Consider the following 23,586-nt stretch of genomic DNA (forward strand, 5'->3'; position numbering starts at 1 on the left):
ATCTCGACAAGATGTTTGGCGTTACGGCGGCTACGTCAAGGATTTCAGGGCTCTCAGACCGGTATTAGACTCAGGATGTTGCCTGTGACGGAACAAAAAGCCTGTGGTATATCATATACAAGGTTATGTCGATCTAAGAATGATACAAACAACATGTTCCTCACATGACGCAAATCTTGGATGAGAAGCGACTGCTACTAGGATAGGGGACTATAATTGGTACCAGGAGTTTAATTGAATCTCAAGAATGGCAAAACTTTTTACTTAATTTACAGAAAACGTGGTATAATCGGACTCTCCATCATTCTTTTCCAACGCAGTCCCTATGTGGCCCCCTGAAGGACAACAATAGGCAATGCAGCCATGTGTAAAAGTCCTACCCAAGTACGAGGATCCGATAAGATGGATCGGAAGTTCTTGAACCCAACACTGACCTCTGGAGTGCCGTCTTTGTACGTAATATACTTCCAAACCAACATAGCCTGTAAAGTGCCGAAAATTACATAGAGTAGAGTGATCAGATTGGACCCCCTAGATTTGCTAGGCGTTGACGCCGCCTTGCATGGCTTTGTCGAAACCATTTTCCTTGATATCAAGGTAGCCGCCGTAAAAGTCATCGCCAGGATCAAACGAGCCTGGATAGCCTCGGCAAAGCTGCTGCTCTCGAATCCGATGTACCATGCAGTAACGTTGGCAAGAGTTAAATCAGATTTGACAAAAGAGACCAGACTATCCAATGGTCTCCGTATGTCCAGAGTTAGAGGACTCTCACCAAAGGGCCAGGGGGTTCTAAGCTGTCCCAACACAGAAGCACAACTAGCCATTCGTGCCGTCTCCAAAACGTCCATGCCCCTGAGTGTTGAAACTCCTAGCGCAACAACGAATATTACAGCGTGCTTGACAGCCGACTCGAGATGCATCTTGACGTAGTTGACATCTGCAGGCTTCTTCTCTTCGCGTAATGCCGCGGCGTCTTTGGCTGTGTAGTATTGGGCCACCCCAGAAAAGACGAAGAAAAGAGGGACACTGATTCCAATCGATCCCAAGACTGTATCGTGGTCGACATAGGTCTGTCGACTGATGTAATTGGCGTAGTGGCCAGCAGCCAGCACCCCAAATGGAACATACAAGTCCCCCCATGGATTGGCTAAGCATGCGTTATGAGGAAAGCCCCATCTAACACCAACAGCTACAGTCAACCCGATGACTACTACAACAAGTGAATGAAGCGAGATAGTATGTGTTTCCCCTGTCATCAAAGGCCTATCCAAGTAGATGCCATACAGGAACAAGATCGAGAGCAACGAAACACTACAAGCGAGTGCCATGTACATATTTGCGATCGGGACTTCGAATAGGTTGAAGTACGTGACTTTGTATTGGATCGGGTCGACTTTGATGATTCCCAGGCGTTTCAAGTTGACAATCGCAGTGTATATCGAGTAGGAACCGAAGACCAAGACTGCAATGACCCAGACCCAGTCGGTAAGATTGTAAGGGTCCGTCATGACTTGGGTGAGAGTGTACAAAGCGCACCCAATGCGAACAAAGATAAGAAGCAGTGTCGACGCAAGGGATGTCCAATACATCGGTTTGTGTGTACTCAGACGGTAACCGAGCAGTCGAAGAATGCTCACGGATACTGGTCCAACATCCCCAACCAGCGAAGCGAAGTAGATGTATAAGGGCTTGATCTGGTGTATCGACGGTGATAAGATAATGTTCGATGTCGCGACGAGGCAGAGGATATGATGAACGAAGAGTTCGAGAGAGTAGAATCGAATCAGGGAGAGTTCGTTTGCCCATATCGCAACTTGCGATACGACACAGACCTGGCCGAAGGGATTCAGGGGTTGATTAACCCCCCAAGGTGTTGTAGTAGCAGCTATCCCACACGCTGGAAAGGATACTGCAAACCCAAAACTGACCCGAAGAACAAAAAGAATCAGAGGGCAAAGTTTGCGAAGCTCATCTTCTCCCAGGCGATGATAAATATCTGGAACACGCTGTCTCAAAATGTAGGCAACAATAAAGTAAGCGTTCCAGTATATCACGCTGGACATAAGAAAGCTTGAGAGAAGCATTGGGCAACTGGGAAACGACATTTCAGGTATAGACGGAGGAGTGACAAGAGGGTGAAAAAGGTTGGCAGATGGGGACAAATACAGTTTTATTTTGTGTTGACTCCCGACAATTTCTTGTAAGTGACGTGGCAACCGATAAACTTCATAAAAAAGCCATAGAATTGAATGTGTTCGAAGCCCTAGAAATATGATTTGAGAATCAAGTCGTCCCCCTCTTTCATTTACTTCAGAATATTGCCACAATAAATAATATGTCTCTCCCCCTTTCCCTTCCACCTACTCGTATTCCCCCTCCAACCGACATCCAACTGAATCAACAATGGCAGACGGAGTCTTCTCAATCAAACGCGAAGTCTATGAGACCGAGGATGGCATGGTGCCCGTCCTCGTCCGTGGCCCCGATCCCGATTCTGACCCGGCTACCCTCGAGGACGTCGAGTCAGATATGGTACATCAGATGAGCCGCTGGCGAAGGTTAGGCATTCTTGCTGTCCTCAACATCGTGACGGCCATCGCGGCGTTCGATGCCACATGTATCTGTGTTATCCTCCCCGTAAGTTGCCCATGAATGAGACCATAACCACCACTGACATAGCATCAGTCCATCGCCCGAGAACTCGATGCCTCCTTCTCCATGAGCTTGAGTATGGGAGCTGCCGTCTTGCTTGCCTCTGCGATTTCACAACCTCTCTTCGCCGAAGCGGCCCACGTTTTCGGCCGGAGACCGGCCTACCTCGCTGCCTTGGCCTTGTTCATAACCGGATCTCTCCTCTCATGTTTTGCCAAGAATGCTGGGATGCTTCTTGCCGGTCGCACGACCCAGGGCATTGGATCTGGAGGGCCTGTGGCATTGTCGAATCTGGTGACGGCGGACTTGTACACTGCGCGCAAGCGTTTTGGGTCCTTTGCGTACCAGAACATGTTTTGGGCTATGGGAACCGTTTCTGGTCCTCTTGTCGGAGGTGCTATCGTCCAGACCAAAGATTCTGCTTGGGTAGGCAACCCCTGATATTGTATCTGGACACAGGCGTACTGATTGAGGATAATAGCGATACATCTACTGGGGTACTCTTCCTTTCCTTGCGCTGAGTTTTGCGGGATCTTGGGCCCTCATGGGATACGATAAGCATCATCGTAACATTAGGGACATCAAGAACTTTGATTGGGGTGGCGCCTTTCTCTACATCGCTTCCTCTGTCTGCTTGGTGCTGCCCTTGAGTTGGGGTGGCTCTGTTTACCCCTGGAAGTCAGCGGCGGTCATCGTCCCTTTCACTATCTGCGTCTTGTCTTTCATTTCCCTTTGGGTATATGAGAAGAAGATCGAGAGGCCGATGTTCCGGAAAAGTCTTTTCCGGAGTCCATCAACCATCTGCCATCTTGCCATGGCGGTGTTGCACGGTCTCCTCATGTGGATGGTGCTATACTATCTCGCCGTGTATTACATGGGCGTCAAGTACAAAACTCCTCTCATGACAGGAGTCTGGGCCTTGCCAGCAACCCTTACTGTTGCTCCTATGGCGGCATTGGTAGGACTGGTAACATCAAAGACAGGAAGATATCAAGGATTCTTGGTCGGCGGCTGGACTCTTTTGGTGACCATCTTTGGGGCCCTGACAATTCTAGATAAAGACTCGTCAGCTGGAACCATCTTGGTTCTGGTCATGTTCCTTGGTACTGCTATGGGCTTCCTTCTCCCGGTCAACTCCATTGGTGTTACGGCCACATGCGACAAGCAAGACGCCGGCCATGGCATGGCCATGATCGTTGTCCTGCGTACCTTGGGTCAATGTCTGGGTATCGCCGTTGGCATGTCCATCTTCTCGACTCAACTCGCCAAGGAGCTGAACAGTGTTGGACTTATCAAGGTCCCAGTCAACGATGCCATACAGCTTATGAGAGCCTCCATGGAAAGTCAAGCCGCTCATAGCACATTCATGAGCATGGCTGTGGCAGCGTCGCTCAAGAAGGTCTGGATGGCAGGCAGCGTCATGGCCGGTCTTGGTTTGATCCTCGCTATTTTCGCAAGGTCCCCAAGGCTGCCCAGAGACTCGGTTCCCGACGAGAAGGGCAAGGGCAAAGAACTGGAACTTGAGCAAGAGAAGGTGGAACCCGGCGCGGAATGCAATCTCAAGCATTCAGTGGCAGGCCAGGTCTGGCTATGGTTGAGGCCATGTCTAAGACGAAAGACGAGCCTTGAGCAGTCCAATAGCCCCTAGAACTATGTCTGGACGTGCTTGATTTTTTATTTGATTACGGATACCCCGAAGAAGTAGGCCGGAGGTGTTTCGGTCCAACGATGCCCGAATGAAATAAATCTCTTGCTTCAAGCTTAAGCAAGCGAGCAGTAGATGGGTTTTCGTCCCAGGACTGCGGGAACCGTTACCAAACCCAGAACCGAGCCAAGGGTTCGAGATGAGTCCCGTCGATCGCCCACGCCTCTGTTGCAGCCCTGCCCTGTCTTATCTACCCTGCCCTGTTGCCCTGTCGTATCTCTTTTGCCGAACAAACGAGATTGGGAAGATCCATTGTCGGGTATCAGGTGAAGCATTTAGGCACTCGCCTATTGCCTATCAAGCTTTCGCATTGCATTGCATTGCATTCTCTTTGCCGCCCGAGGGGGTCGATCTGAACGGATTTGCGGGTTTTTGTCTCCCGAGGATACCTAAAGGTGATGGTTTAGCTGAGCGGGGATCATGGGTCTAGAGTCCCGGGTTCTTTTTGTATGCAGCTCGGCAATATCATCAGATGAGGGAGGCGAGAAGATATCGACTTTGGCTTGGGGGTGAGGGATTTAGCCTGATTTCCTTGGGGGTGCGATTTGTTTTTTATTTAATAAATAAATCATTTTTTATTTAAATGCCGTTTGGTGATTGATTGTTTACTGTCGAAACGGTAGAATGGTAGATGTCGACCAAGGTTCCACCTTCCTTATCATATTCTACCATTTGCTAATATGTAAGACACCATGCAGTGTATTCCAAGTACCGTCAGGAAGGCAAGTCAGTTGAATAGCCTCATGTATGATCCATTGTATGTAGTTGATGTCTCGACTTTACTTCAACTACAGTCAATAGCAAGTACAAGAAACGGTGACTGTTTAGGAATAACCATCATTAACCACCGTTTCGATCAACAAACAAATATTGAACCAATTATTATTCATTTCTGTTCCTATTAAATTAAATTAATAAACGACTGGGCATCAATTGATAAAACAAAGGTTCAGTCTCATCCAGGCTTTGACCTTCTAGAAGGGCAACTGAAACCCCCCTGTAGGTCACATTTCAGGGGCTATCCCGGACACCGGAAGACAACCCGCGGGGGGGTTTGACTTCCATGAGTCGGGTTTTGTTTGTTCGTGACATGGGCTTTTAGATCAGATGGCATGAGATGAATCGCGGAATTGTCTGGGAAGAGGGTCAAGGCGCACGTGGTGCTGTCAAAGGTGTCTGATCTTTCGGGGGCGCCGTTGTTTGAGGGTTGTGATAAGCTAAGGTCTACTAATTAATTGACTAACTAGATTGACCGAGTTGTCACTATCTTTAGTCGTTTCATGCCTTGATTGTCTTCTAGAGTGTCAACTTCTCGGTGGACGAGTATGGAATGTTACAGTACTGAGGCACAGAGTTGAGTTGTAGTGTACGTTGGGCGTCCATCATTCACTGCGTCTACCTCTCCTTCAGCCCCAAACTCAAGCAAGCACTGACATGACTCTTTCAAGTGTCAAACAATGCAATACAACTACCATTTGGTTCTAGTAAACTAGCAAACATAACCCGGAACTACCCCCGTCCAGCCACAATTAGGTCCCGTGATGGACGGCTGACGGTCCGTGGCGCGTCTGTCCGTCGATCCAAACGCCTCCTAATTCAGGTCCCCATTCTCATTATTCAGGTTTCAGACAAAGAATCAATCAGGAACCAACAAATGTCACGTTTCTAATTAATAAAGGGGCGAAACTCTATGAATCTCGTGATGCTACAACAAGGGTTCATCCCCATACCCCTGGTCTAGAGTTAAAGAGAGTGTGGGGTAAATTGATACGCCATGACAGGTCAAAGGTCCTATTGACTCGCTTGTTTGACGATGGCCTCAGGTCGATTCAGTTTTGGGCACGGCACAGCACTGAAAGGCGCGTCACATTTCATGTGCACAATACAATGGTGGTGATTGGGGCATTGACTATCTTACCGTACCTGCATATTTTGGGTCTTATACACCCCCAATGATCACCTCACTCTTAAAGACAATTAGAATAATACATTTCCGAATATTATGGCCTGTTATCTTGCTTATCGAAGGATCTGATCACATCCCACGTCTTCAACCTTGTTTCCGATCATCCCGCGCCCGAAACCGCTTTAAATGGATCACATGCTTTTGGATCTCGCGACAAACTGTATCCGATGTCGCTGAAACCTTGCGGTATTTCCATCGGTTCACTTCTATTTTGAGGCTTCACATGACATGACAGCCACGATCCGTATGTTGTCGTAGGGGTCAGCTCATCGCCAAAGACTGTTCTACAAGCTTCCAACTTCCATAGTAACCACGTTCGATTAAAAATCATGATAGGAGTTGCACTTCTCCAGAGCTTCCCAACATTTATTCATGTTGGGGGCTTAACTGTGGTAGTTCGTATGTTATCAACATATTGCATGCATGATGAAGATGATATAGCGTCACCAAGTCAACATTTATACCAAAATCACCATCAAGTCCTATTTACAGGGATAGATATGCAATTGGGGAACCATCGCAGCATTTTGCTACAATTCGGTCAATCACTCAAGTGGAAAAAGTCCTTGATCACGTCCATCTCGATCACAATTTCGTAACTATTCATCAACACCAACCATCACCACGCTTACAATAATCATAATACCACCATCACCGCCAAATATAATAAAAATCCATTCAATCATATAATTCTCTCTTTCAATTAATTAACATTCTAATTCTTTATTCGTGAATACTTATCTAAACCCCGTCACATCAATTGCCGCCAAATACTCCCACACACACTCACAAAACGCCTTGTAACTCAATGTGGCACTCCGTTACGAACCTCCGTCTTCAAATCATATCGCGTCTACAGCGAGATACCGACGGGAATAGAACCAGGGGATCGTACAGAGTGGGTGAGAATGACCCCCACTGATCCACGTTTCACATGTCCCAAGATTGTGTGCTTCTTGAGAAACCATCTCTTCTGTTATTTGTAGTGGTTGCAGGTATTTAATTGTGAGTACAGAGTAGTATAGCACGTCTGGCGGCTCGTAACCGCTAAGAGGACACAAGAGCCAGTGGCGGTGGACAATGTTGGTTCAGCTGATCTGGGGTTACATTCAAGCTGACAGCAAGCGACCCTCTCGTAACTATACTCACTGTACTCTGAGACTTCAGCCTCGCGCTTCCCAGCTGTGACAAGGAACCCGCCAACTTTACTTCTCCTTGGCCGCCGAACCACCAATCCTCTTGTACTTTCTCGGATCCTTTCGACTCATCATTCTCCTATCTCTGGTACCCTTTCCACCCTCCCAGAATCCTCTTCCCTTTTTACCTATCAGATAACGACCACAGAACCTACACGCCTCGACAGCCGATGAGTAGTTTTGCTCGCGGCTACACCAGCCGCAGACGATGCGGTTGGCCCATTCATTAATATGGTCTTCATGGCTGTCATGGCACTTGTCGCAGGGATGTACGCGGCTACAGCATGAGAAGCGGAACCAACGGTACGACTTTTTGTAGTGCGCGCATGCACCCTTGTCGGGCAGTTGGTCTCCCGCATGGAGGCCAAGCTTCTCTTCTTTCCGACGAGGGCCTGCGGTGGGCGGAGGACGAGAGCCGGGGGTGATAAACAAGAACTTGACTTCGGGGATTTTAAAAGTAAAGTGGCCATGACAGTCTCGGCAGACATTTGTCACGGATGAGCCTCGTACTGAGACAAGACCCTGAGCTGGGGTAGAACATCTCTCGCAAGTTGGAACAAACGTGCTAGGAAGCATGTCTGCCACTTTACATCCTGCCAGATCAAGGAAGCCAGCTCGTGTAGAATTCTCATGAATAAGTGTCTGCCGAAACTTGACGGAGAACCCCGTAGCACACTTCTTGCAGCTCGTCGTCTTCTCGACATCGGGCTTCAAGCTCATGACTTCGTTGACTGTCTTGCATCGCTCGCACTTGACGCTGATGCTCAAGAGAGAAAGCTGTAGGAGCTCGATACCGTGCAACTCAATCGAAGGGAATGACAACATGGTACCACGCTCAGGGGTTTCACCTGGCATGTAAACCTGCGGTTCCTTCTCTTCGTTTTCCAACACAGCACCACCTTCATCAGTTTCATCAGAACTAGAGCTTTCCTCGTCATCTCCAGCAGCATAACCCCACTCCGGAGGTCGTGGAATCACCTGAATATGGCTATTCTCGGGTTTCGGCTCGGGTGCCTTTGTGTCGTCTTGAGACTGATCTTCAGGCACTGGGGCAGGTGACTCGACCTTGGGTGCCTGAGCCTGTGCTTGCTTGGCAAGCTTGTGGATGTTTTGTGCGAGGTAGTTTAGGTGGCTCATGAGAGACATATGCTGCTGTTCTGCAGATTTCTCGTAGAAGAGTTCCTCCACTGGTTCCGCATCTTCAGGCTCGACATTGTTGAGCTGGATACGGAGATTCTGCAGAGGATAAAGCAAAGGAATGATGAGATGAAGGCTCCTCACAGATTGCAGTCCTGGCGGAAGCTGAGCGCGCTTCTGAGGTTCTAGCGGCAGAGTATACACTACACCATCGGGCGAACGTCGATACTCGGGTGTTCTCTTCATGCGCGCCTCAAGCTGGCGAATCTCAAGAGCTCTCCTCTCTTTCGCAGCGGCGATTTCGTCTTTCGTGTACGACGGTTCTGGAACGTACTTGAAAGGCACCGGAGCAGGTTTTGACGGAGCTGGCTCAGACACTTGCTTGGGCTGCGCTGGCTCCTGTGTCTGAGTCTCAGTTTGACTCTGAGCTTTTTGTGCCTCCACATGCCTCGTGTCCCTAAAAGTCACGAGCTTAACTGTCTCGGCCTTTTGCTCAGACAGAAACCTTTCCAGATTCTTGTCTAACTCTCGCGTGTGAGCGAGCAACGTAGCGTCGGGCCTCTGCTCGACGAGTCCATCCCATCCTCTCTCGATGTTGATACCGAAACCCCTCGGGATGTCCTTGTTCTTTACATGCAACACCGGCTTCTCATCCGGGTACGCTTGCGGAACACGGATATCGCACTCGAGAGCGGCCAACTCGAATGGAAAGTCTGGGTCCGAGGGCTTGATTTTGAACAGCAGTGAAGTTGCACCATCTGGTGCGGTGGTCTCCTTGGGCGAATAACGTCGCCGCAGCTGCTCAATCTGATATGTCCTGGGATCCTGGGCCTGCGACTCTGGCACAGGTTTGGGGACAACTCGAGACGATGAGGCTTCAGCCACCGCTTGTTTCCGGGATTGGGGCGAATCTGGTTTTGAATTTGTAGAGATCATGACGTTTTTAGTGGGCTGTTGCTGGGTGCTTGATAGTGGTATTTTGGTGGTTGAAGTTGAGCGAATGACGTGAAAACGAATCCCAAACGCCGCGTAGATGCAGATGGAAGGGTGTAATTATATGGCCTCAAAATACTGGCTCTTTGTCACGAATTGATGATTTTTCTGGTAGAAGTAGCGAGAACTTGATGTATTTATCGTGATGTTCATGTTGGAGTGGCGAGCTTCTCCACAGGCTGGAGTCGTTCCTTACGTGAGCAGAAAATAGAAGCTGTTAACCCGAATTGGAGAGTGACTCACAGCGCGTCATTGCCTATTGAGAAGGAGTCGTTTCAGGTAATTCCTTCCATTTATTGTTTGACAATTTACCTAAATTCGACTCATAATCTGTATAAGGGTTTTATCACGATGAGTCAATTAGAATTAAGTCGTGTATAGTGTGGTTACTCTAAAACTTCCATCACTTAGCTGAAATGACTTGACCACAAGAGCTAAGTCAGTCTTGATCAGGTGTAAGACGAGAACTAATTTGAATCTCCAATTAGAAATTGCAAAATATTATCAGATTCATCAATAAGTGATTGGATGTTTTCCTAGATTTAAAACGGTTGCCCAATGCAATCTGTCCAGGGTAGTACCGTCAAGAAGAACAAAGAAAACACATCCAGTTATACTACGCACCAGTCAATTCTCCCCCACGATCTACCACCATCGAACAAAGCCAAGTCAAGCCAAGCCGTGTCTCTTTCAGGGGCATTTCGCGAGGGGTCAACTACATACACCCTTTGTAGGTCTATGACTACCAGAAGCCAGCCACCTGTATGTGTACCTACAGTACAGTAACACTTGGGCATTAGACAAGTTGGCAGCACAAGACGGTTCACGAGGACGACAATCACATAAGCCGGGACAATTCATCATTTCATGAATGACTGGACTCGACAAAAGGTGATGAGCGGCTGCTACAGTCGCTGCCGGTATTATCACTGCTGTTGTCTCACATCAAAGACGAGGGTAAACTATCGGCTGCTGTCACACCCGTCTCGAAGATCGAGTTTGCTTGTTTCTTTTGCCTCTCTGCTTGCACTTGCAGTTACAGTTGCAGACGGGGAACGGTGACTCGATGCATGAAGCCGCCGCCGGAAAAGGGTCCGTATGGATTATTTGTCTCTCGTGAGGAGATGCCACAAGATCATTGGAAGTCAAGGTCGCCTACTGTAAGAGACTACAGTGCAGTGCAGCACCAAGATCGAACTGAGAGATGAGAAAACATGCCACTTTGGGAAGAGTCACGGGTCTGTGGCTGACAGATCGACGTCGGTGAGCGATACGTAACTTGACTTGAAGAATAGCTGTGTTAGAGCTGAAAGAAGGGTCAAGGACAAGGTCTCGAGGCATAAAGGTAGAGAACATGGGGGGTTTTAGGCTAAAGTCGTAAGTGTATCTGTGCTGTACGTCGTGGCTGAGATCTATCACAAGTCTATTAGTGACAGAGCACAGTCAGTCAGTAGATACTCTGTCCAAGGTTTGCTGAATTCCTGGCCATGATACGATTTAATTCATTGGGTGGGGGTTTAATGCTGCCCGATAATCTCGAGAATGAGCAGACACAAAACCTGAAAATCAATCAGACGACAGGCAATCAGGTATTAAATGTGATAAATATGGTGTCCATCACAATACGAGACGGTGATGTCGTGGTACCAGAAGAAAAACAAGCAATCAGTCAGCCAAACTTGATTTTTGATCTGGTGAGTAGCAAACAATAGTAGGGAAGAATACTGAAGTATTCATGTGAATGATAACTAAATTCATTCATCGACAATGACACTTGACAGGGTCCTTGATGGCTTGGTCATTACGTCGCAGCGCATCGCATAGCATCGCATGTAGGACAAAGCAAGCCATGAACCAGCATTTTGATAGGGAAATGGAGATGGTAGTGCAGTGTTTCCTTGTGGAATTTCTTTTTCCTGCTTCAGAAAACGGATGTTTGCATGAATGAGGGGGACATTTACTGGCTCGTGATAGACAAACACAAGGTACTGAAGATGGTTTGTTTTGTCTCGTATGCCGGTTTATAAGATCCGGTGAGAGATGGCGGATGTCTCATGTAAGCCCCGGGGAAGGACTTTTAAATGGACGGTATAGACTATAGTTGAGGGTCACTATTACATTAGTTGACAGGAACTAGGTCCGGGGCTCTTTGAGACGGATTCGCTGGTGGTGGGATGGGAGTGTGCATTTTTATTGTCATGATGGGTTGAACAACTCAGCAAATTAAAGGCAGATGACCGGGGAAATAGGCCTGTTACAGTGGCCACGGTGGGCGGTGAGGCCCGGGAACCCGGTCTTTCAGTGAAATATTACTGTTGCCGTATTGTTGACCGTTTTCTATGTGTATTTAATGGTTTATCTAAAGAATATTATTCATTGGTTGTTTTATCTATTATTTATTGGTCTGATATAGTGGTTGAAACGGTATGTCTATTGATGAATGTTTATTAATAGTACCATAATATCTCTACTAGATGTTCCTGAATATTATACGCTGAATAAACTACCATATATCTGACTACAGTACTGTATATATACTCTATTCTATAAGTATTTTATTCTATTTAATATATTATTAACAATTATTTATTCTAATTTCCCAATTAATCACCGTCTATAACCCCACGTTTAACTGGATGCACGCCATCTGCATTGCATCAACCTCAACATATTGTACTGCAGCATACCTCAAGGTGAAGCGAACCCTCACCCAAACTGACTCACATGGGTGCGCCTCTCAGTGGCAACTGCAACCGCAAGTGCAGCTTTCAGTCACTTCTCACAACGAGATTGACTGTAGTCATCCTCAAACTGAGAATGAGAACATCGGTCAAGGCGCTTTGGGGGGACACAAATACAGTACAATCATCTCCGCTGACGGTCAGTCATTCACTCATTTCAGGCGGTGAAATTTGCGATCCAATAGAATAAATGCGGCTGGTGGCAGTGTTGTGTGGCATAAGACATGGAAGACTGCCTGCTGAGGCTTTGCTGGTGATACTTAGACCGAATAGACCGAGGATAGAATCACTACTCGATAGCCTAAATTTATTGTCTCTGTCCATCTAATTGTCTGAAACATTCCGGGGAAAATAAATATCCAATCATTTAATTTGATCACGATAAAATATTCTTCTTTGCGTGACCAAAAGGTCACGCTTCTGTAAAAATCGCCGCAACACCATGCCATATTGGCCGCCCTAGTCAACCGACCCCAATCATCTGCTTCAATTGCCCTGACATGACCCAAGAACCGATTCATGCCAAGTCAGGGTCCGAAACATTCTAAAGACCCAAGAACCAGAACCAGCGCTTATACTAGTCATGCTGTCTCACACGCCTTGCGATCATGAGAAATGGCCACAGCTGTCAATATCGGAGACAGCATCATGTGTGCATACAAGATTTGTTTTGAGGCAATAAACAACAAGGCCAAGAGCTCAACGACCGTGCAATGTTCATGTGAATAACTTCATCGCGTGAGTCTCGGCTCCGGATGTCTTTCTTCCTGTGCCGATCCTTTTTGCCGAACTGAGGTCTTGTCTTGGGGGTAAGTTTTGTCTTTGATGCCTAAGAATAGTAGATGCCGCTAAAATCAGGGTCTCTTTTTAGTGTTGTGGCTATTGGGTTGTCTTCTTGGTTCTCACATGGTGATAGTTCTAACTCGGACAAGCTCATATTGTGGATCATCTGCTAAGGAGCTGACGAGGACAATAACATGGTCTTCTGTTTAATGAGATAGTTTTGATCTTTCGGCTTTTCTGCGACTGCTTATACATGGTCTTTGATGAGCTCGCATTCATCGCTTTCAGATCCAGGGCCACGCAACTAACTAGGAACTTAACAGCCAACCACAATCTCACATGCTTCTAGGATAAGCATCCAACATTCCACAACTACCTATTCGGGAAATCTTTATGCTTGGCAACGTATTCATCGCTTTCAAAAGCGATGAGTTGCGTAGTCTTGATATTGTAGAACGAGTATATAGAAGATAGTAAATCTTTGAAAATGAAGAATATCAACAGAGAAAGTCAATAAATCACTATTCTCATTACTACCTACTGTCGAATAACAAAATGGCAGATCAAGTGTCCATCTGGATGTATGATCCATCCTTTCCTCTTGCTGTAGTTGGAACTGTAGTCTATGGCATCATATTTCTTATCCTTGCCTACCAGACTCTTATCAAATATCGAGCTTGGTTCTTCACCGTTGTCGTTGTGGGTTCAGCCGTTGAGGTCGCTGCCTATAACCTCAGGATACATTCTGTCCAGAATCAGTCCGAGATAGTAAGCAACTCCTCTATTATCTCCTGCTTCAGCAACTAATACTGCAGACACCCTTCGTTATGACACTGACTTACACGGTCCTTGCTCCTGTTCTTATAGCAGCAGGGAACTACCTCCTCATCAGCCGTCTCATCCTTGCCGTTCTTCCTCCTTCCCGTCATCGGATTCTCAAGATTCCAGGTCGACGTTTAACACCAATTTTCGTTGGATGCGATATCATTGCGTTCCTTATCCAGGGTAGCGGCTCTGGAATTGCAAGCTCCGATAACTGGCAAGGAGAGATGGAAAGAATCGGAGTCAAAGTGCTCATAGCCGGGTTATCGTTCCAACTCGTCGCCTTCACTCTTTTCCTCTGTGTTTTCCGGCGATTCCATGTTCTTGCAAGTAGTATGGCTGTTGATAGTGCACCTAAGGGTTGGCAAAAGGTGGTTCTTTCAGTATACATATCAAGTATCTTGATCATGGTAAGCCCCTGTCTCATCAATATCAAAGCCATAAACTAACTCGGAAGATCCGCTGTATCTTTAGAGTTATCGAATTTGCTGGTGGGAGAGACTCTTATGCATTCAGCCATGAGTGGCTCTTTTGGGTATTCGAGAGCTTACCCATGGTTGGCGCCATCGGCATCTTCTGCATTTATCATCCGAGCAAGTACTTGGGAAGACACGGAGCTCGATTTAAGGTGGTTCAACCCGAAGAAAGTGTTGAGCTAGCTGAACGACGGAAGTAGCGCTGTTGCCTGCAGTCATCTGGGTGAGAGCAAAGGAAAGGAGAGATAGTTCAACTTGGCTTAGATTATTTAGGAAATAGGTTAGAAGGCTGGAAAATATGTGATTAGATAGAGTGGTCAATGTACCGCTTAGCTTTTAACATTCCACATGTTGTCTAAGAGTTAATTGAGCCATCTTAACAAATCTACCGCATAACCAAAGACAGCGTATCCTCTTCTGGTAGGATCGCAGTACCACTGCTCAACATGAAAGGTTTCCAAACCTGGTCCTCATCATCAAACGAGTAATTCAGACTATTGATGAATCTTAATGGCCACTCTCCGTACTCATAGTACTCCTGGGGAAGCTTGCTTAGAATCTTCTGAACCCAGACCTTGGACATAGCTTTTCTGCAGTAATAGCCTTTCTGGCCTATCGCAGACCTCTTATCTCCTTCGACTGCTTTGCGACTCATGACGAACTCTAGAACAAGCATGTGCATGATGACAAGCTGAGAAGCGTAGTTTTTCGTATCGATGAAGGAAGTGAAATCGGCAGTGTTGAGATGACCAAGTCCATCGTAGAGGAACGCGAGCTCACGGTAGCCTGGAAATCATGTCAGTACGCATATAACTGAGTGGACCATGGTATTATCACTTTCGGCAGGATTGGTAGATGCTAGAGTTGCAATTCTTTGCATTTGTGCCAGATACTGCAACTCTCCAACACTATGGCATAGCGGTCCCAATTTCTGTACACTCTGACAGAATCCGTCGGCAATGACCTTGTCTAGGTAGTGGTTTGACCGATCGTCTTCGTGCACAATGGCTTTGATCTTCTCGAGATAGCTCACTCTGCCAAATGTTTTGAAGATTGTGTGATCTAGGTCGACGGAGGGTTGTGTACCGACGAGCCAACAGCCTCGAACCATTGTGAGGAAATCAATAAGTCCATCAGTCATGTAAGCTGATTGAAACGTTAAGTTGAGCATGGCGCCAAATGCTGCTTCAGCATCCTGTTGTGTGAAATGAGGCTTCGTCAGGTGCTTGTTCAGTGCGCTGATTGCAGTGACCCGATGTTTCAAAGCAGCCTTCTCGTATCCAGAAGGTGTCAATAATCCTAGATGAGAGGCCCCGAGCCCTAACATCGAGTGCAATAAGAAATCGTACTGAGTAGGCTGTTAATCAAATCATTTTTATACTCCTTGACAAACTCACCTCATGTGAAAGCTGTGAAGCTTGCTGCCACACAGTGAACCCATCGATGGGTAGAGGAGGGTACGCCTCAAATAGAAAATGTCGAAAGAAGTTAAGGTCGTTCATGTCGAACATGACTGGGTCACTTCGTAAAGGCTTTGAGATAGAAGTCGCTGAGGTTTGATCACCTGGTTTATTTTGACCACCAAGTTTGTTCACGTATTGGCATTCGAGGCCTAGTCGATGGCAAGCACCACATTCTGGGGTAATCAAGTCGCATTTCACTCTTCTTCTCTTACAGCTGGAGCAGCCTGCTCGGGATTTGGTATGGCCTTTTCGAGGAATGGGTCGTCTTTTAGTTATGGTTGTTGATGTATCGGTACCAGGCAGCAATCCTGGCGAAGTTGATGTAGTAGTCTCAGCGGGTTGCATTGAGAAGCAGGAAAGTCCGGTTATATAAACAACTAGAATTCAAGATACGAATATCTTCACTGTACCAGATAGTTAGGTGTGTACAATACAAAGGATGAATGCAGGTAAGCCAAGGGAGTGCAATTCCTCCGATCCCTGTCAGATTCATTGAAGGATCATCAACCAATCACATTCCAGTATCACAATAAATCCAACGTATGGTCGAAAAGATAAATAGGTATGCGGAATATACAGCACTTTTGATTATACATACATGGATATCATCTACCTGCATAACCAATACTTAATCATGACAAGATTGATAAGCATGCATTTGTTCATTGCCCATCTATCTTACTCTAAAAGTCGTTGTCATCCGCTCCCGACACAATAACGTTGTTGACCTTAAGGACCATACGACATAATTGTGTGGCAAGCTGGAGCTGCTGCTTCTTGCCGATAAGAGGGTCGATAACAAATGCGTCCTTCATGTTGTTGTCACCACGTCCCATGCAGTCGACACCAAGCTTGCCACGGCCCTCAGGACCAGCCTTGACCTGCTGACTCTTGACCTCGGCAAGAGTAGCGATAGGGTTGAGACCACTGTTCTCGGCCAGGGTCATGGGAACGGTATCAAGAGCCTCGGAGAAGGCACGCATGGCGTACTGCTCAAGGCCAGGGGTCTTGACAGCCTCGTCCTCGACAGCCAGAGAGCAGGCAATCTCAGCGGCACCACCACCGTAGACAACACGGTTATCACGGACAAGGTTTCGCACCACGCAAAGAGCGTCGTGCAGAGATCGCTTAGCCTCATCGATAATCTGGATATGTTAGCATTATGCTTATTAATCACAATGAATGAGACTCACCATCTTGTTGCTACCTCGGACAAAGACTGTAACAGCCCGGGTGTTGGCGCACTCCTCAATGACAAGCATCTTTTCTCTTGTTGTACCGAAGGACATCTCTCGGACAACACCAGCAGTACCCAACTTCTCCGCGGAGAGATCCTCGAATCTGGGAACTATACGGCCGTTGGTGGCAATGGCGATCAGCTCAATCTCAGGTCCACCGACCCATCGGACAGCTGGTAGCTCGTTCTGGAGGAGGAGATGGTTGGCCTCATCGTCGAAACCCCACTGGCAGATAGCCAGGTTGGCACCTGTATCCTTGATCTGCTGAATCATCTCAATAAACTTCTCCTTTTCGTAGTTTTGCAACTTCTTGAACTCCTCAACACTGGTGATATCGAGGTGGTGCTTGGTCTTAGGCTTGGGGGGCTCGAAAGCGCAGGTCAGGATGGCAATCTTGGCATCCCGGACTTCTGAAGGCATCTGGGGGTGAGAAAAGTCCTTGTCGACAATAACACCCTTGACAAGGAGAGTATCCTCAAGAGCTCCTCCAACCTTTCCGTCAACCTTGATCAGCTCGAAATCGACATCCTTTCGCTCGAGGTCGGCAACGGATAGAACGGCGTCAACGGCAATGTTGGCAAACTGGTCGTGGGACTTGGAGACAATCTTGCTGCCCAAACTTGTTCGGGCGACCTTGACAAGGTTAGATGTCTCCTCTCGCGAGAACTCGATGGTGTCTGAAATCTTGTCAAGCTCGGCAACGGCGATATCGCAAGCTTGGTCGTAACCGTCGGCAATTCGGATGGGGTGGATTCCCTTGTCGATAAGATCGGCGGCCTGCTCTAGCAGAGCACCAGCGAGAACAACAACACCAGTAGTACCATCACCAATCTCATCGTCCTGAGACTTGGAGAGCTCGACTAGTAGCTTAGCAACGTGGTTGGTGATTTCCATCTGCTGCAGAATAGTAGCACCGTCGTTCGTCACGGTGATGTCTCCATCGGGGGAGATGAGGATCTTGTCGAGTCCGCGGGGGCCGAGAGACGACTTGACGATATTTGCGACGGTTCGAGCGGCGAGAATGTGCGACTTGACGGCTTCGTTACCAAACTGGCGCTTCTTCCTCCCCTGACTGAAAGATGTTAGGTGATTCGAATCAACGGTGAGGGTTAACTTGATGATAAACGTACTCTCGAACAACGATAAAAGGACGGCCTTGCTCATCCTTCATCACCGCCGCTGCGATTGTTAGCTGGGAACCATCATCATGGCATGTCGTCGTAAATACCGTTGGACATATCCAAATCTGTCCCCTAGTTAGCTACCCCTCGCCCCTCGTTGACAAAAGTGTGCGGGACTCACTCAAGGAATCCATGTTGGCTAAGACTTTTCCACCCTCGGGGAGCTGTATCCGTAAGTGTTCTGGTGTTTACGGCGGTATCGAAAAGTCCCCTCGAAAATTGGTGGCAGTCTGGAGCTTCTATCGGTTTCTTGATCGATCCAATCCTAATCCTCCCACCTTCAATTTTTTGAAGATTTGGGTGCCTGCCACACCGATTCGCGGGCGGCGCGGGTCAATAAGATTTTCCGGGACATCAGGGGCACCCCGCTACCGACCCAGGCCTCAGCGCCTCAGGTCAGGTAAGGTCGGTCAGCGCCTTGGGCGTCGTGACTTCATACCCCACTAGGAGCACCCCGCCAAACCGTCGATGCATCATTACCTAAAGACAGTCATACTCTGGATACCTACCTCAGGCACAGAAAACATACCCAAACCTTTAAAACACCTAACTTCGGATTGTGCAGTCACAACAACTCTAAATATTTCCCCTATGACTATATCATTTGTGAGATCCCCTCCGTTCGCAGTCTCAATCTTTTCTCTTTTCTCATCGCTCATATCTCATATCTCAAGACCGAACTCGCACCCACATTCTATCTCCAGATCATACTTCAACCTTACCAAATTAAACAACATGTCTCGCCATCGCATTGTCCATACGTTTGATGCGAACGATATCGTATCCGAATTTGACGGCGAAGACTACGAGGAGGAAGGAGAGGAAGAGCTCAGTACAGAGGATCGTCAAGCGATGGACGAAGGAACCGCAGAAGTTCGCAGAGTTCTGGGAACCGAAGCGAACAAGGTCACAAAAGCACAGATCGAAGAAGCTTTGTGGCATTATTATTACGATATCGATAAGTCAGTCACGTATCTGATGAAGACATTCATTGCCCCGGCACCTAAGCCAGCAAAGAAAGCGCCAGAAGGTATGTCAGTGTTTTTTTCTGCTTCACAGCGCCTTACGGGAACTGGAGCAGACCATGGGCGTCTGTCAAGCGAATATACTTCCGACATGAGCCTTCCACCTGTCAACAAAGTTTCTGCGACTTTCTTCAGCGACATGCCATGGTTGAACGTGCCTCAGGAACGTCAAACTCTCTTCGTCGAACCTGAGCGTCCTCGTGGAGGCTTGCTAGGAGGAGGCGAAGGTCCTAAGATGTCAAAACTTCAGGCTCTCGCAGCTGCTAGGAAGAAGAGGACCGAAGAGAAGAAAGAGCAGGAAAAGGTCACCAAGGACGTCAGCAACCTTTCTATTGCTGAGTCGGGAAAGGAGAACCGGGCGCCCCTCGGCCAGAGACGTCAAGCTCCGCCACCCGCATCGCAAGACTTCGCTTCACAACAAGAAATGATCATAGACCATAAACCTACCGTGGAAGACAAAAAGCAGGAAAATACAGCTTCTGGATACAAAGATCCATTCCTATTGGATGGCTTTCCAGAAGTTGAGATTGTTTCTCAAGCTAAACCTTCCGCCTTTGCTCAGACGCTTTTTGGATCTGCTCCGGCCAAATCCCAGAGGCCCGATGTTTTTGCTATGCCTTACACTTCTTCTTCAATTTTTGCCGCACAAGCTTTCGCCGAGCCAAGTCCAGACGATGTTGTGCTAGCAGCTCAGGCGAAAGGTTCGAATTTTGCAGGGACGAAATGAACTAATCTAATTCCATTCAGCGGGCAAACAACCAGCAGCCAAGGCCCCCAAGAAGCCCCAAAAAGAGAAGGGGAAGGATGTTTCTGAAGCTGAAAAGAACGTCTCTGAGCTCAAGATTGCTGATGCCCTACCGCCTAAGAGCAAGGGGCTTGATGTTCTCAAGGAGTACGAAAACAGCTCCAATAAGAGAAGTATCAGTTTTGTTGTAGTCGGTATGTTTCCTCGTTCATCCTTTCATTTGTTCACTAATAACCAGTTTAGGCCATGTCGACGCTGGAAAGAGTACCCTAATGGGTCGATTATTATTGGAACTCAAATTCGTTGAGAAGCACACTATTGATCGGTATCGAAAACAGGCTGAAAAGTCTGGCAAGCAGTCTTTTGCCCTGGCATGGGTCATGGACCAGAGGAGTGAAGAAAGAGAAAGAGGTGTAACCATCGACATTGCAACAAATCACTTCGAGACAGAGAAGACCAGCTTTACTATCCTGGACGCACCTGGCCACCGCGATTTTGTACCGAACATGATTGCAGGTGCTAGCCAAGCTGACTTTTCCATTTTGGTTATTGATGCAAACACTGGAGCCTACGAGAAGGGCTTGAAGGGTCAGACGCGAGAGCATGTGTTGCTGTTGCGAAGTTTGGGTGTCCAGCGACTCGTCATTGCCGTCAATAAGCTTGACATGGTCGGCTGGTCACAAGAGCGTTATGATGAGATTTCTCAACAAGTCAGCGGCTTCCTCACTGGTCTTGGATTCACGTCTAAGAACGTCGATTTTGTTCCGATATCCGGCCTCAACGGCGACAATCTTGCCCGTCGAACAGAGGCTACTGCAGCATCTTGGTACACTGGACCAACTTTGATTGAGGCTTTGGAGAACTCGGAGCCGACAACAGCGCGAGCACTCAAAAGTCCATTCAGAATGGCCATCTCGGAAGTATTCAGATCGCAACTTGGCACCACAACTATTGCCGGTCGGGTTGACGCAGGTTCCTTTCAAATCGGCGATGCCCTATTAGTTCAACCGAGCGGGGAGGAAGCATACGTCAAGTCAATCATGGTGGACTCGGATATGCAAGACTGGGCTGTTGCTGGACAAAATGTCAGTGTTGCTTTGAGTAACATCGATCCTATCCACATTCGAGTCGGCGACATGCTCTGCCACACCAAAGACCCCATCAACTGCAGTGATAATTTCATTATGAAGGCCATGGCTTTCGAACATCTGATGCCTATGCCTGTGGACCTGCATCGTGGACGATTACATTCGGCTGGACAGATTGTATCTATAGCAGCAACACTGGACAAGGTCACTGGAGCTGTTTTCAAGAAGAAGCCTAGAGTTGTTCAACCGGGTGGTGTTGCGCGGGTAGCTGTCAAGTTGGCTGCCAAGGTTCCTCTTGAACGTGGACAAAGAGTCGTCATACGCAGTGGAGGTGAAACCGTCGCTGCTGGATTATTGGAATGAAAACGTATGCATAGAATCGAACATGAAAGTATATTTACAATGAAACGTCCATTCTTGCTTGACCGTTGGTAAACATGTCGTAAACATGTGGTCAACTCTGTGGTTTTCTTGGCAGTCATGTTCGTACTCGTTCGTTCCGTCTCGTGTCGGATATGGACGTGCGATTAGCACCGTTTGGCACTCCACCTGCAATCAGACAACTGTAACTGATTTTATACGTGAAATCTTGGCTGCCTACTAAACCAGGGATGAAAGGCTACAGGGCTTGTGGAGTTCCTAGGTAAACGGATGGGGGAGGGGGAGCGAGGCGCCAAAGGAACAACGATCAGACCGAGAGGCTCTGCAGTCGAAGACTAGGCTCCGGCAAGCCTAACTGACGAGACATTTCTGACGACTTATTCCGGCTTAGACCAGTTTGTATGCTGCTTTACTTTAGCATGCTGAGTCTTGGAGAGCTCTTTGTTGCCTACCTGACACCTTCACGGAAGGTCTGGCCGAAACGCCACGAGCTTCTTGGCCTTGTCCATGAGCTTGTCTGGGTTTCAACAGTAGTTGGTGAAAAAGATCCTTTAGCTTCTCGATGGGCCTCCTTTGACCAACAACAATCCCCGGTGGTAGCAGGAAAGTCCTCGGAGGCTTAGAGCGTCAAGACAAAGTAGCCCGGGCCTCCGTCTAAGCTATCATAGGAAGAGAATATTAGGTCGTCTCTTGGGCTATCGGGGGCCAAATTTTCTGATACTCTAATGGTTCCTTTGGGGTACCTGGTCGAAGAGAAGACTGGTGGGTTGGACAACTACACAACACCGAGCCGATGTACTAGCCAGATGAAGAGTGTCAAAAGAGAATTTGAAAGAGCAGGATGATTTGATAGTCATGACGACTCGCGAATCGGGATGGTCAGATCTGTTCTTGAGCCTCACTTGTCATGATTCCTCTGTCTTTGCCCTGCTCCAATATCTCATGGCTAATAATCAGTATGCCACTTACTCCACTGTACGGTTATAGACTTACCAGATGTCTCCATACAAATGAATTTGGTGAAAAGTCGAAGTTGGTCTAAGAGCCCGTTCTGTTGTGCGGCCCACAGAGAGGTGAAAGCGCGAAGGGCACAGGGGAAGGTGCGACGATAGGGACATCCTCAGATTTCTCACCAGTTCCGAAGTACCATCGCCATGACCGTTACTGCAATCCAAGGAAATACCGTTTCGCTCGTCGCTTTTCACAAGCTTCAATCACCCTTACTACCAGCCTTGCCACCACTGTGAGGGTTGGGTCGCAAAGTCGTGAGCTTCGTACTCTTGTTAAGCTACCAGATTCGAACAACGATCTGATCGGCAGAATCTGCAGTCACCTCGTCAATGACCTTACGGAAGGTTATAGGTTAGATTACCAACGGGTTGTGTTCTTAGCTGGCAAGGATACGACCGCATCGCATTGTTGGTGTGTCAAATAAGCCTATCGCGTATTCAATGCAGGGGACATGCTGTTGGGACATGCTGTTGGGACATGCTGTTGAGGGTAAGGTCACCCTTGGGCGAAGTTGATAGGATCACTACCATGATCAAGGCTGCTTATCTCAGCTACAATTATATGATTAAGAGGTATCTTGTTGTTTATGTAAAGTGCTGTTGTTATGCAAATGGGGTTGTTAGGTTGTTGATGTTGATGGAAGGATAAGAAAAATACCGGTGCGAGCCATGTTAGACCACTTCTTAAATTACTCTTCCAAGTTCTTGGGGAGCATCTCTCCTCTTCGCTGCCTGCCAGGTAGGTAACAGAAGAATTGCCCTCTGAGGCTTAGGCTACCAAAATAAAGTAATCCAAATGCTTATCTAAATTGCTATAAGATAACTAAGCTATTTCATCTCTTATGCTCTCGGGGGCTAATTCTTATGACACCCCGAGGCTTGCTCGAGTTTGTTTGCTTAGAGAAATCGTGCCAAGGGTACTCGGTGTCCCTCTAGATGCTTTCGCGATGCAGGCTGCGATAGGCATCTCCAGACTCGAATCTA

The 23,586-nt window shown here is 47.6% G+C and overlaps 7 protein-coding genes across 7 annotated transcripts; 3 read left to right on the plus strand and 4 right to left on the minus strand.

The window, feature by feature from the left end:
• Positions 1-323: 323 nt before the first annotated feature.
• On the minus strand, positions 324-2,105 carry B0J16DRAFT_258407 (uncharacterized protein; the record flags this gene model as incomplete). The annotated part of the gene is made up of 1 exon (XM_046123182.1): positions 324-2,105. The coding sequence occupies one exon, from the start codon at positions 2,103-2,105 to the stop codon at positions 324-326; it is 1,782 nt and encodes a 593-aa protein (XP_045989615.1).
• Positions 2,011-4,300, plus strand: B0J16DRAFT_297318 (major facilitator superfamily domain-containing protein; the record flags this gene model as incomplete). The annotated part of the gene is made up of 3 exons (XM_046124455.1): positions 2,011-2,637; positions 2,686-3,078; positions 3,134-4,300. The coding sequence occupies exons 1-3, from the start codon at positions 2,404-2,406 to the stop codon at positions 4,298-4,300; spliced, it is 1,794 nt and encodes a 597-aa protein (XP_045989616.1). The 5' UTR covers positions 2,011-2,403.
• Positions 4,301-7,225: 2,925 nt separating this feature from the next.
• Positions 7,226-9,900, minus strand: B0J16DRAFT_31717 (uncharacterized protein). The gene has a single exon (XM_046125356.1). It carries the CDS (start codon positions 9,590-9,592, stop codon positions 7,529-7,531), a length of 2,064 nt encoding a protein of 687 aa, XP_045989617.1. The 5' UTR covers positions 9,593-9,900; the 3' UTR covers positions 7,226-7,528.
• Positions 9,901-13,320: 3,420 nt separating this feature from the next.
• Positions 13,321-14,968, plus strand: B0J16DRAFT_31722 (RTA1 like protein-domain-containing protein). Its single transcript, XM_046125359.1, has 3 exons — positions 13,321-13,941; positions 13,989-14,405; positions 14,453-14,968. The coding sequence occupies exons 1-3, from the start codon at positions 13,729-13,731 to the stop codon at positions 14,669-14,671; spliced, it is 849 nt and encodes a 282-aa protein (XP_045989618.1). The 5' UTR covers positions 13,321-13,728; the 3' UTR covers positions 14,672-14,968.
• Positions 14,764-16,388, minus strand: B0J16DRAFT_31766 (uncharacterized protein). Its single transcript, XM_046125381.1, has 3 exons — positions 15,869-16,388; positions 15,309-15,819; positions 14,764-15,257 (listed from the first exon to the last, which is right to left on the minus strand). Exons 1-3 carry the CDS (start codon positions 16,277-16,279, stop codon positions 14,857-14,859), a joined length of 1,323 nt encoding a protein of 440 aa, XP_045989619.1. The 5' UTR covers positions 16,280-16,388; the 3' UTR covers positions 14,764-14,856.
• Positions 16,389-16,405: 17 nt separating this feature from the next.
• On the minus strand, positions 16,406-18,617 carry B0J16DRAFT_367121 (chaperonin Cpn60/TCP-1 family). The gene is made up of 5 exons (XM_046130115.1): positions 18,475-18,617; positions 18,401-18,418; positions 18,303-18,351; positions 17,128-18,244; positions 16,406-17,079 (listed from the first exon to the last, which is right to left on the minus strand). The coding sequence occupies exons 1-5, from the start codon at positions 18,485-18,487 to the stop codon at positions 16,618-16,620; spliced, it is 1,659 nt and encodes a 552-aa protein (XP_045989620.1). The 5' UTR covers positions 18,488-18,617; the 3' UTR covers positions 16,406-16,617.
• A 471-nt stretch (positions 18,618-19,088) lies between these two features.
• On the plus strand, positions 19,089-21,646 carry B0J16DRAFT_391713 (P-loop containing nucleoside triphosphate hydrolase protein; the record flags this gene model as incomplete). The annotated part of the gene is made up of 4 exons (XM_046131950.1): positions 19,089-19,383; positions 19,435-20,079; positions 20,126-20,317; positions 20,367-21,646. 4 exons carry the CDS (start codon positions 19,089-19,091, stop codon positions 21,572-21,574), a joined length of 2,340 nt encoding a protein of 779 aa, XP_045989621.1. The 3' UTR covers positions 21,575-21,646.
• Between the last annotated feature and the right edge of the window lie 1,940 nt (positions 21,647-23,586).

This window comes from Fusarium flagelliforme, assembly GCF_020744385.1.
Source record: "Fusarium flagelliforme strain FIESC 12 MPI-CAGE-AA-0113 chromosome Unknown B0J16scaffold_1, whole genome shotgun sequence".
In the NCBI taxonomy this organism is placed as follows: Eukaryota; Fungi; Ascomycota; class Sordariomycetes; order Hypocreales; family Nectriaceae; genus Fusarium; species Fusarium flagelliforme.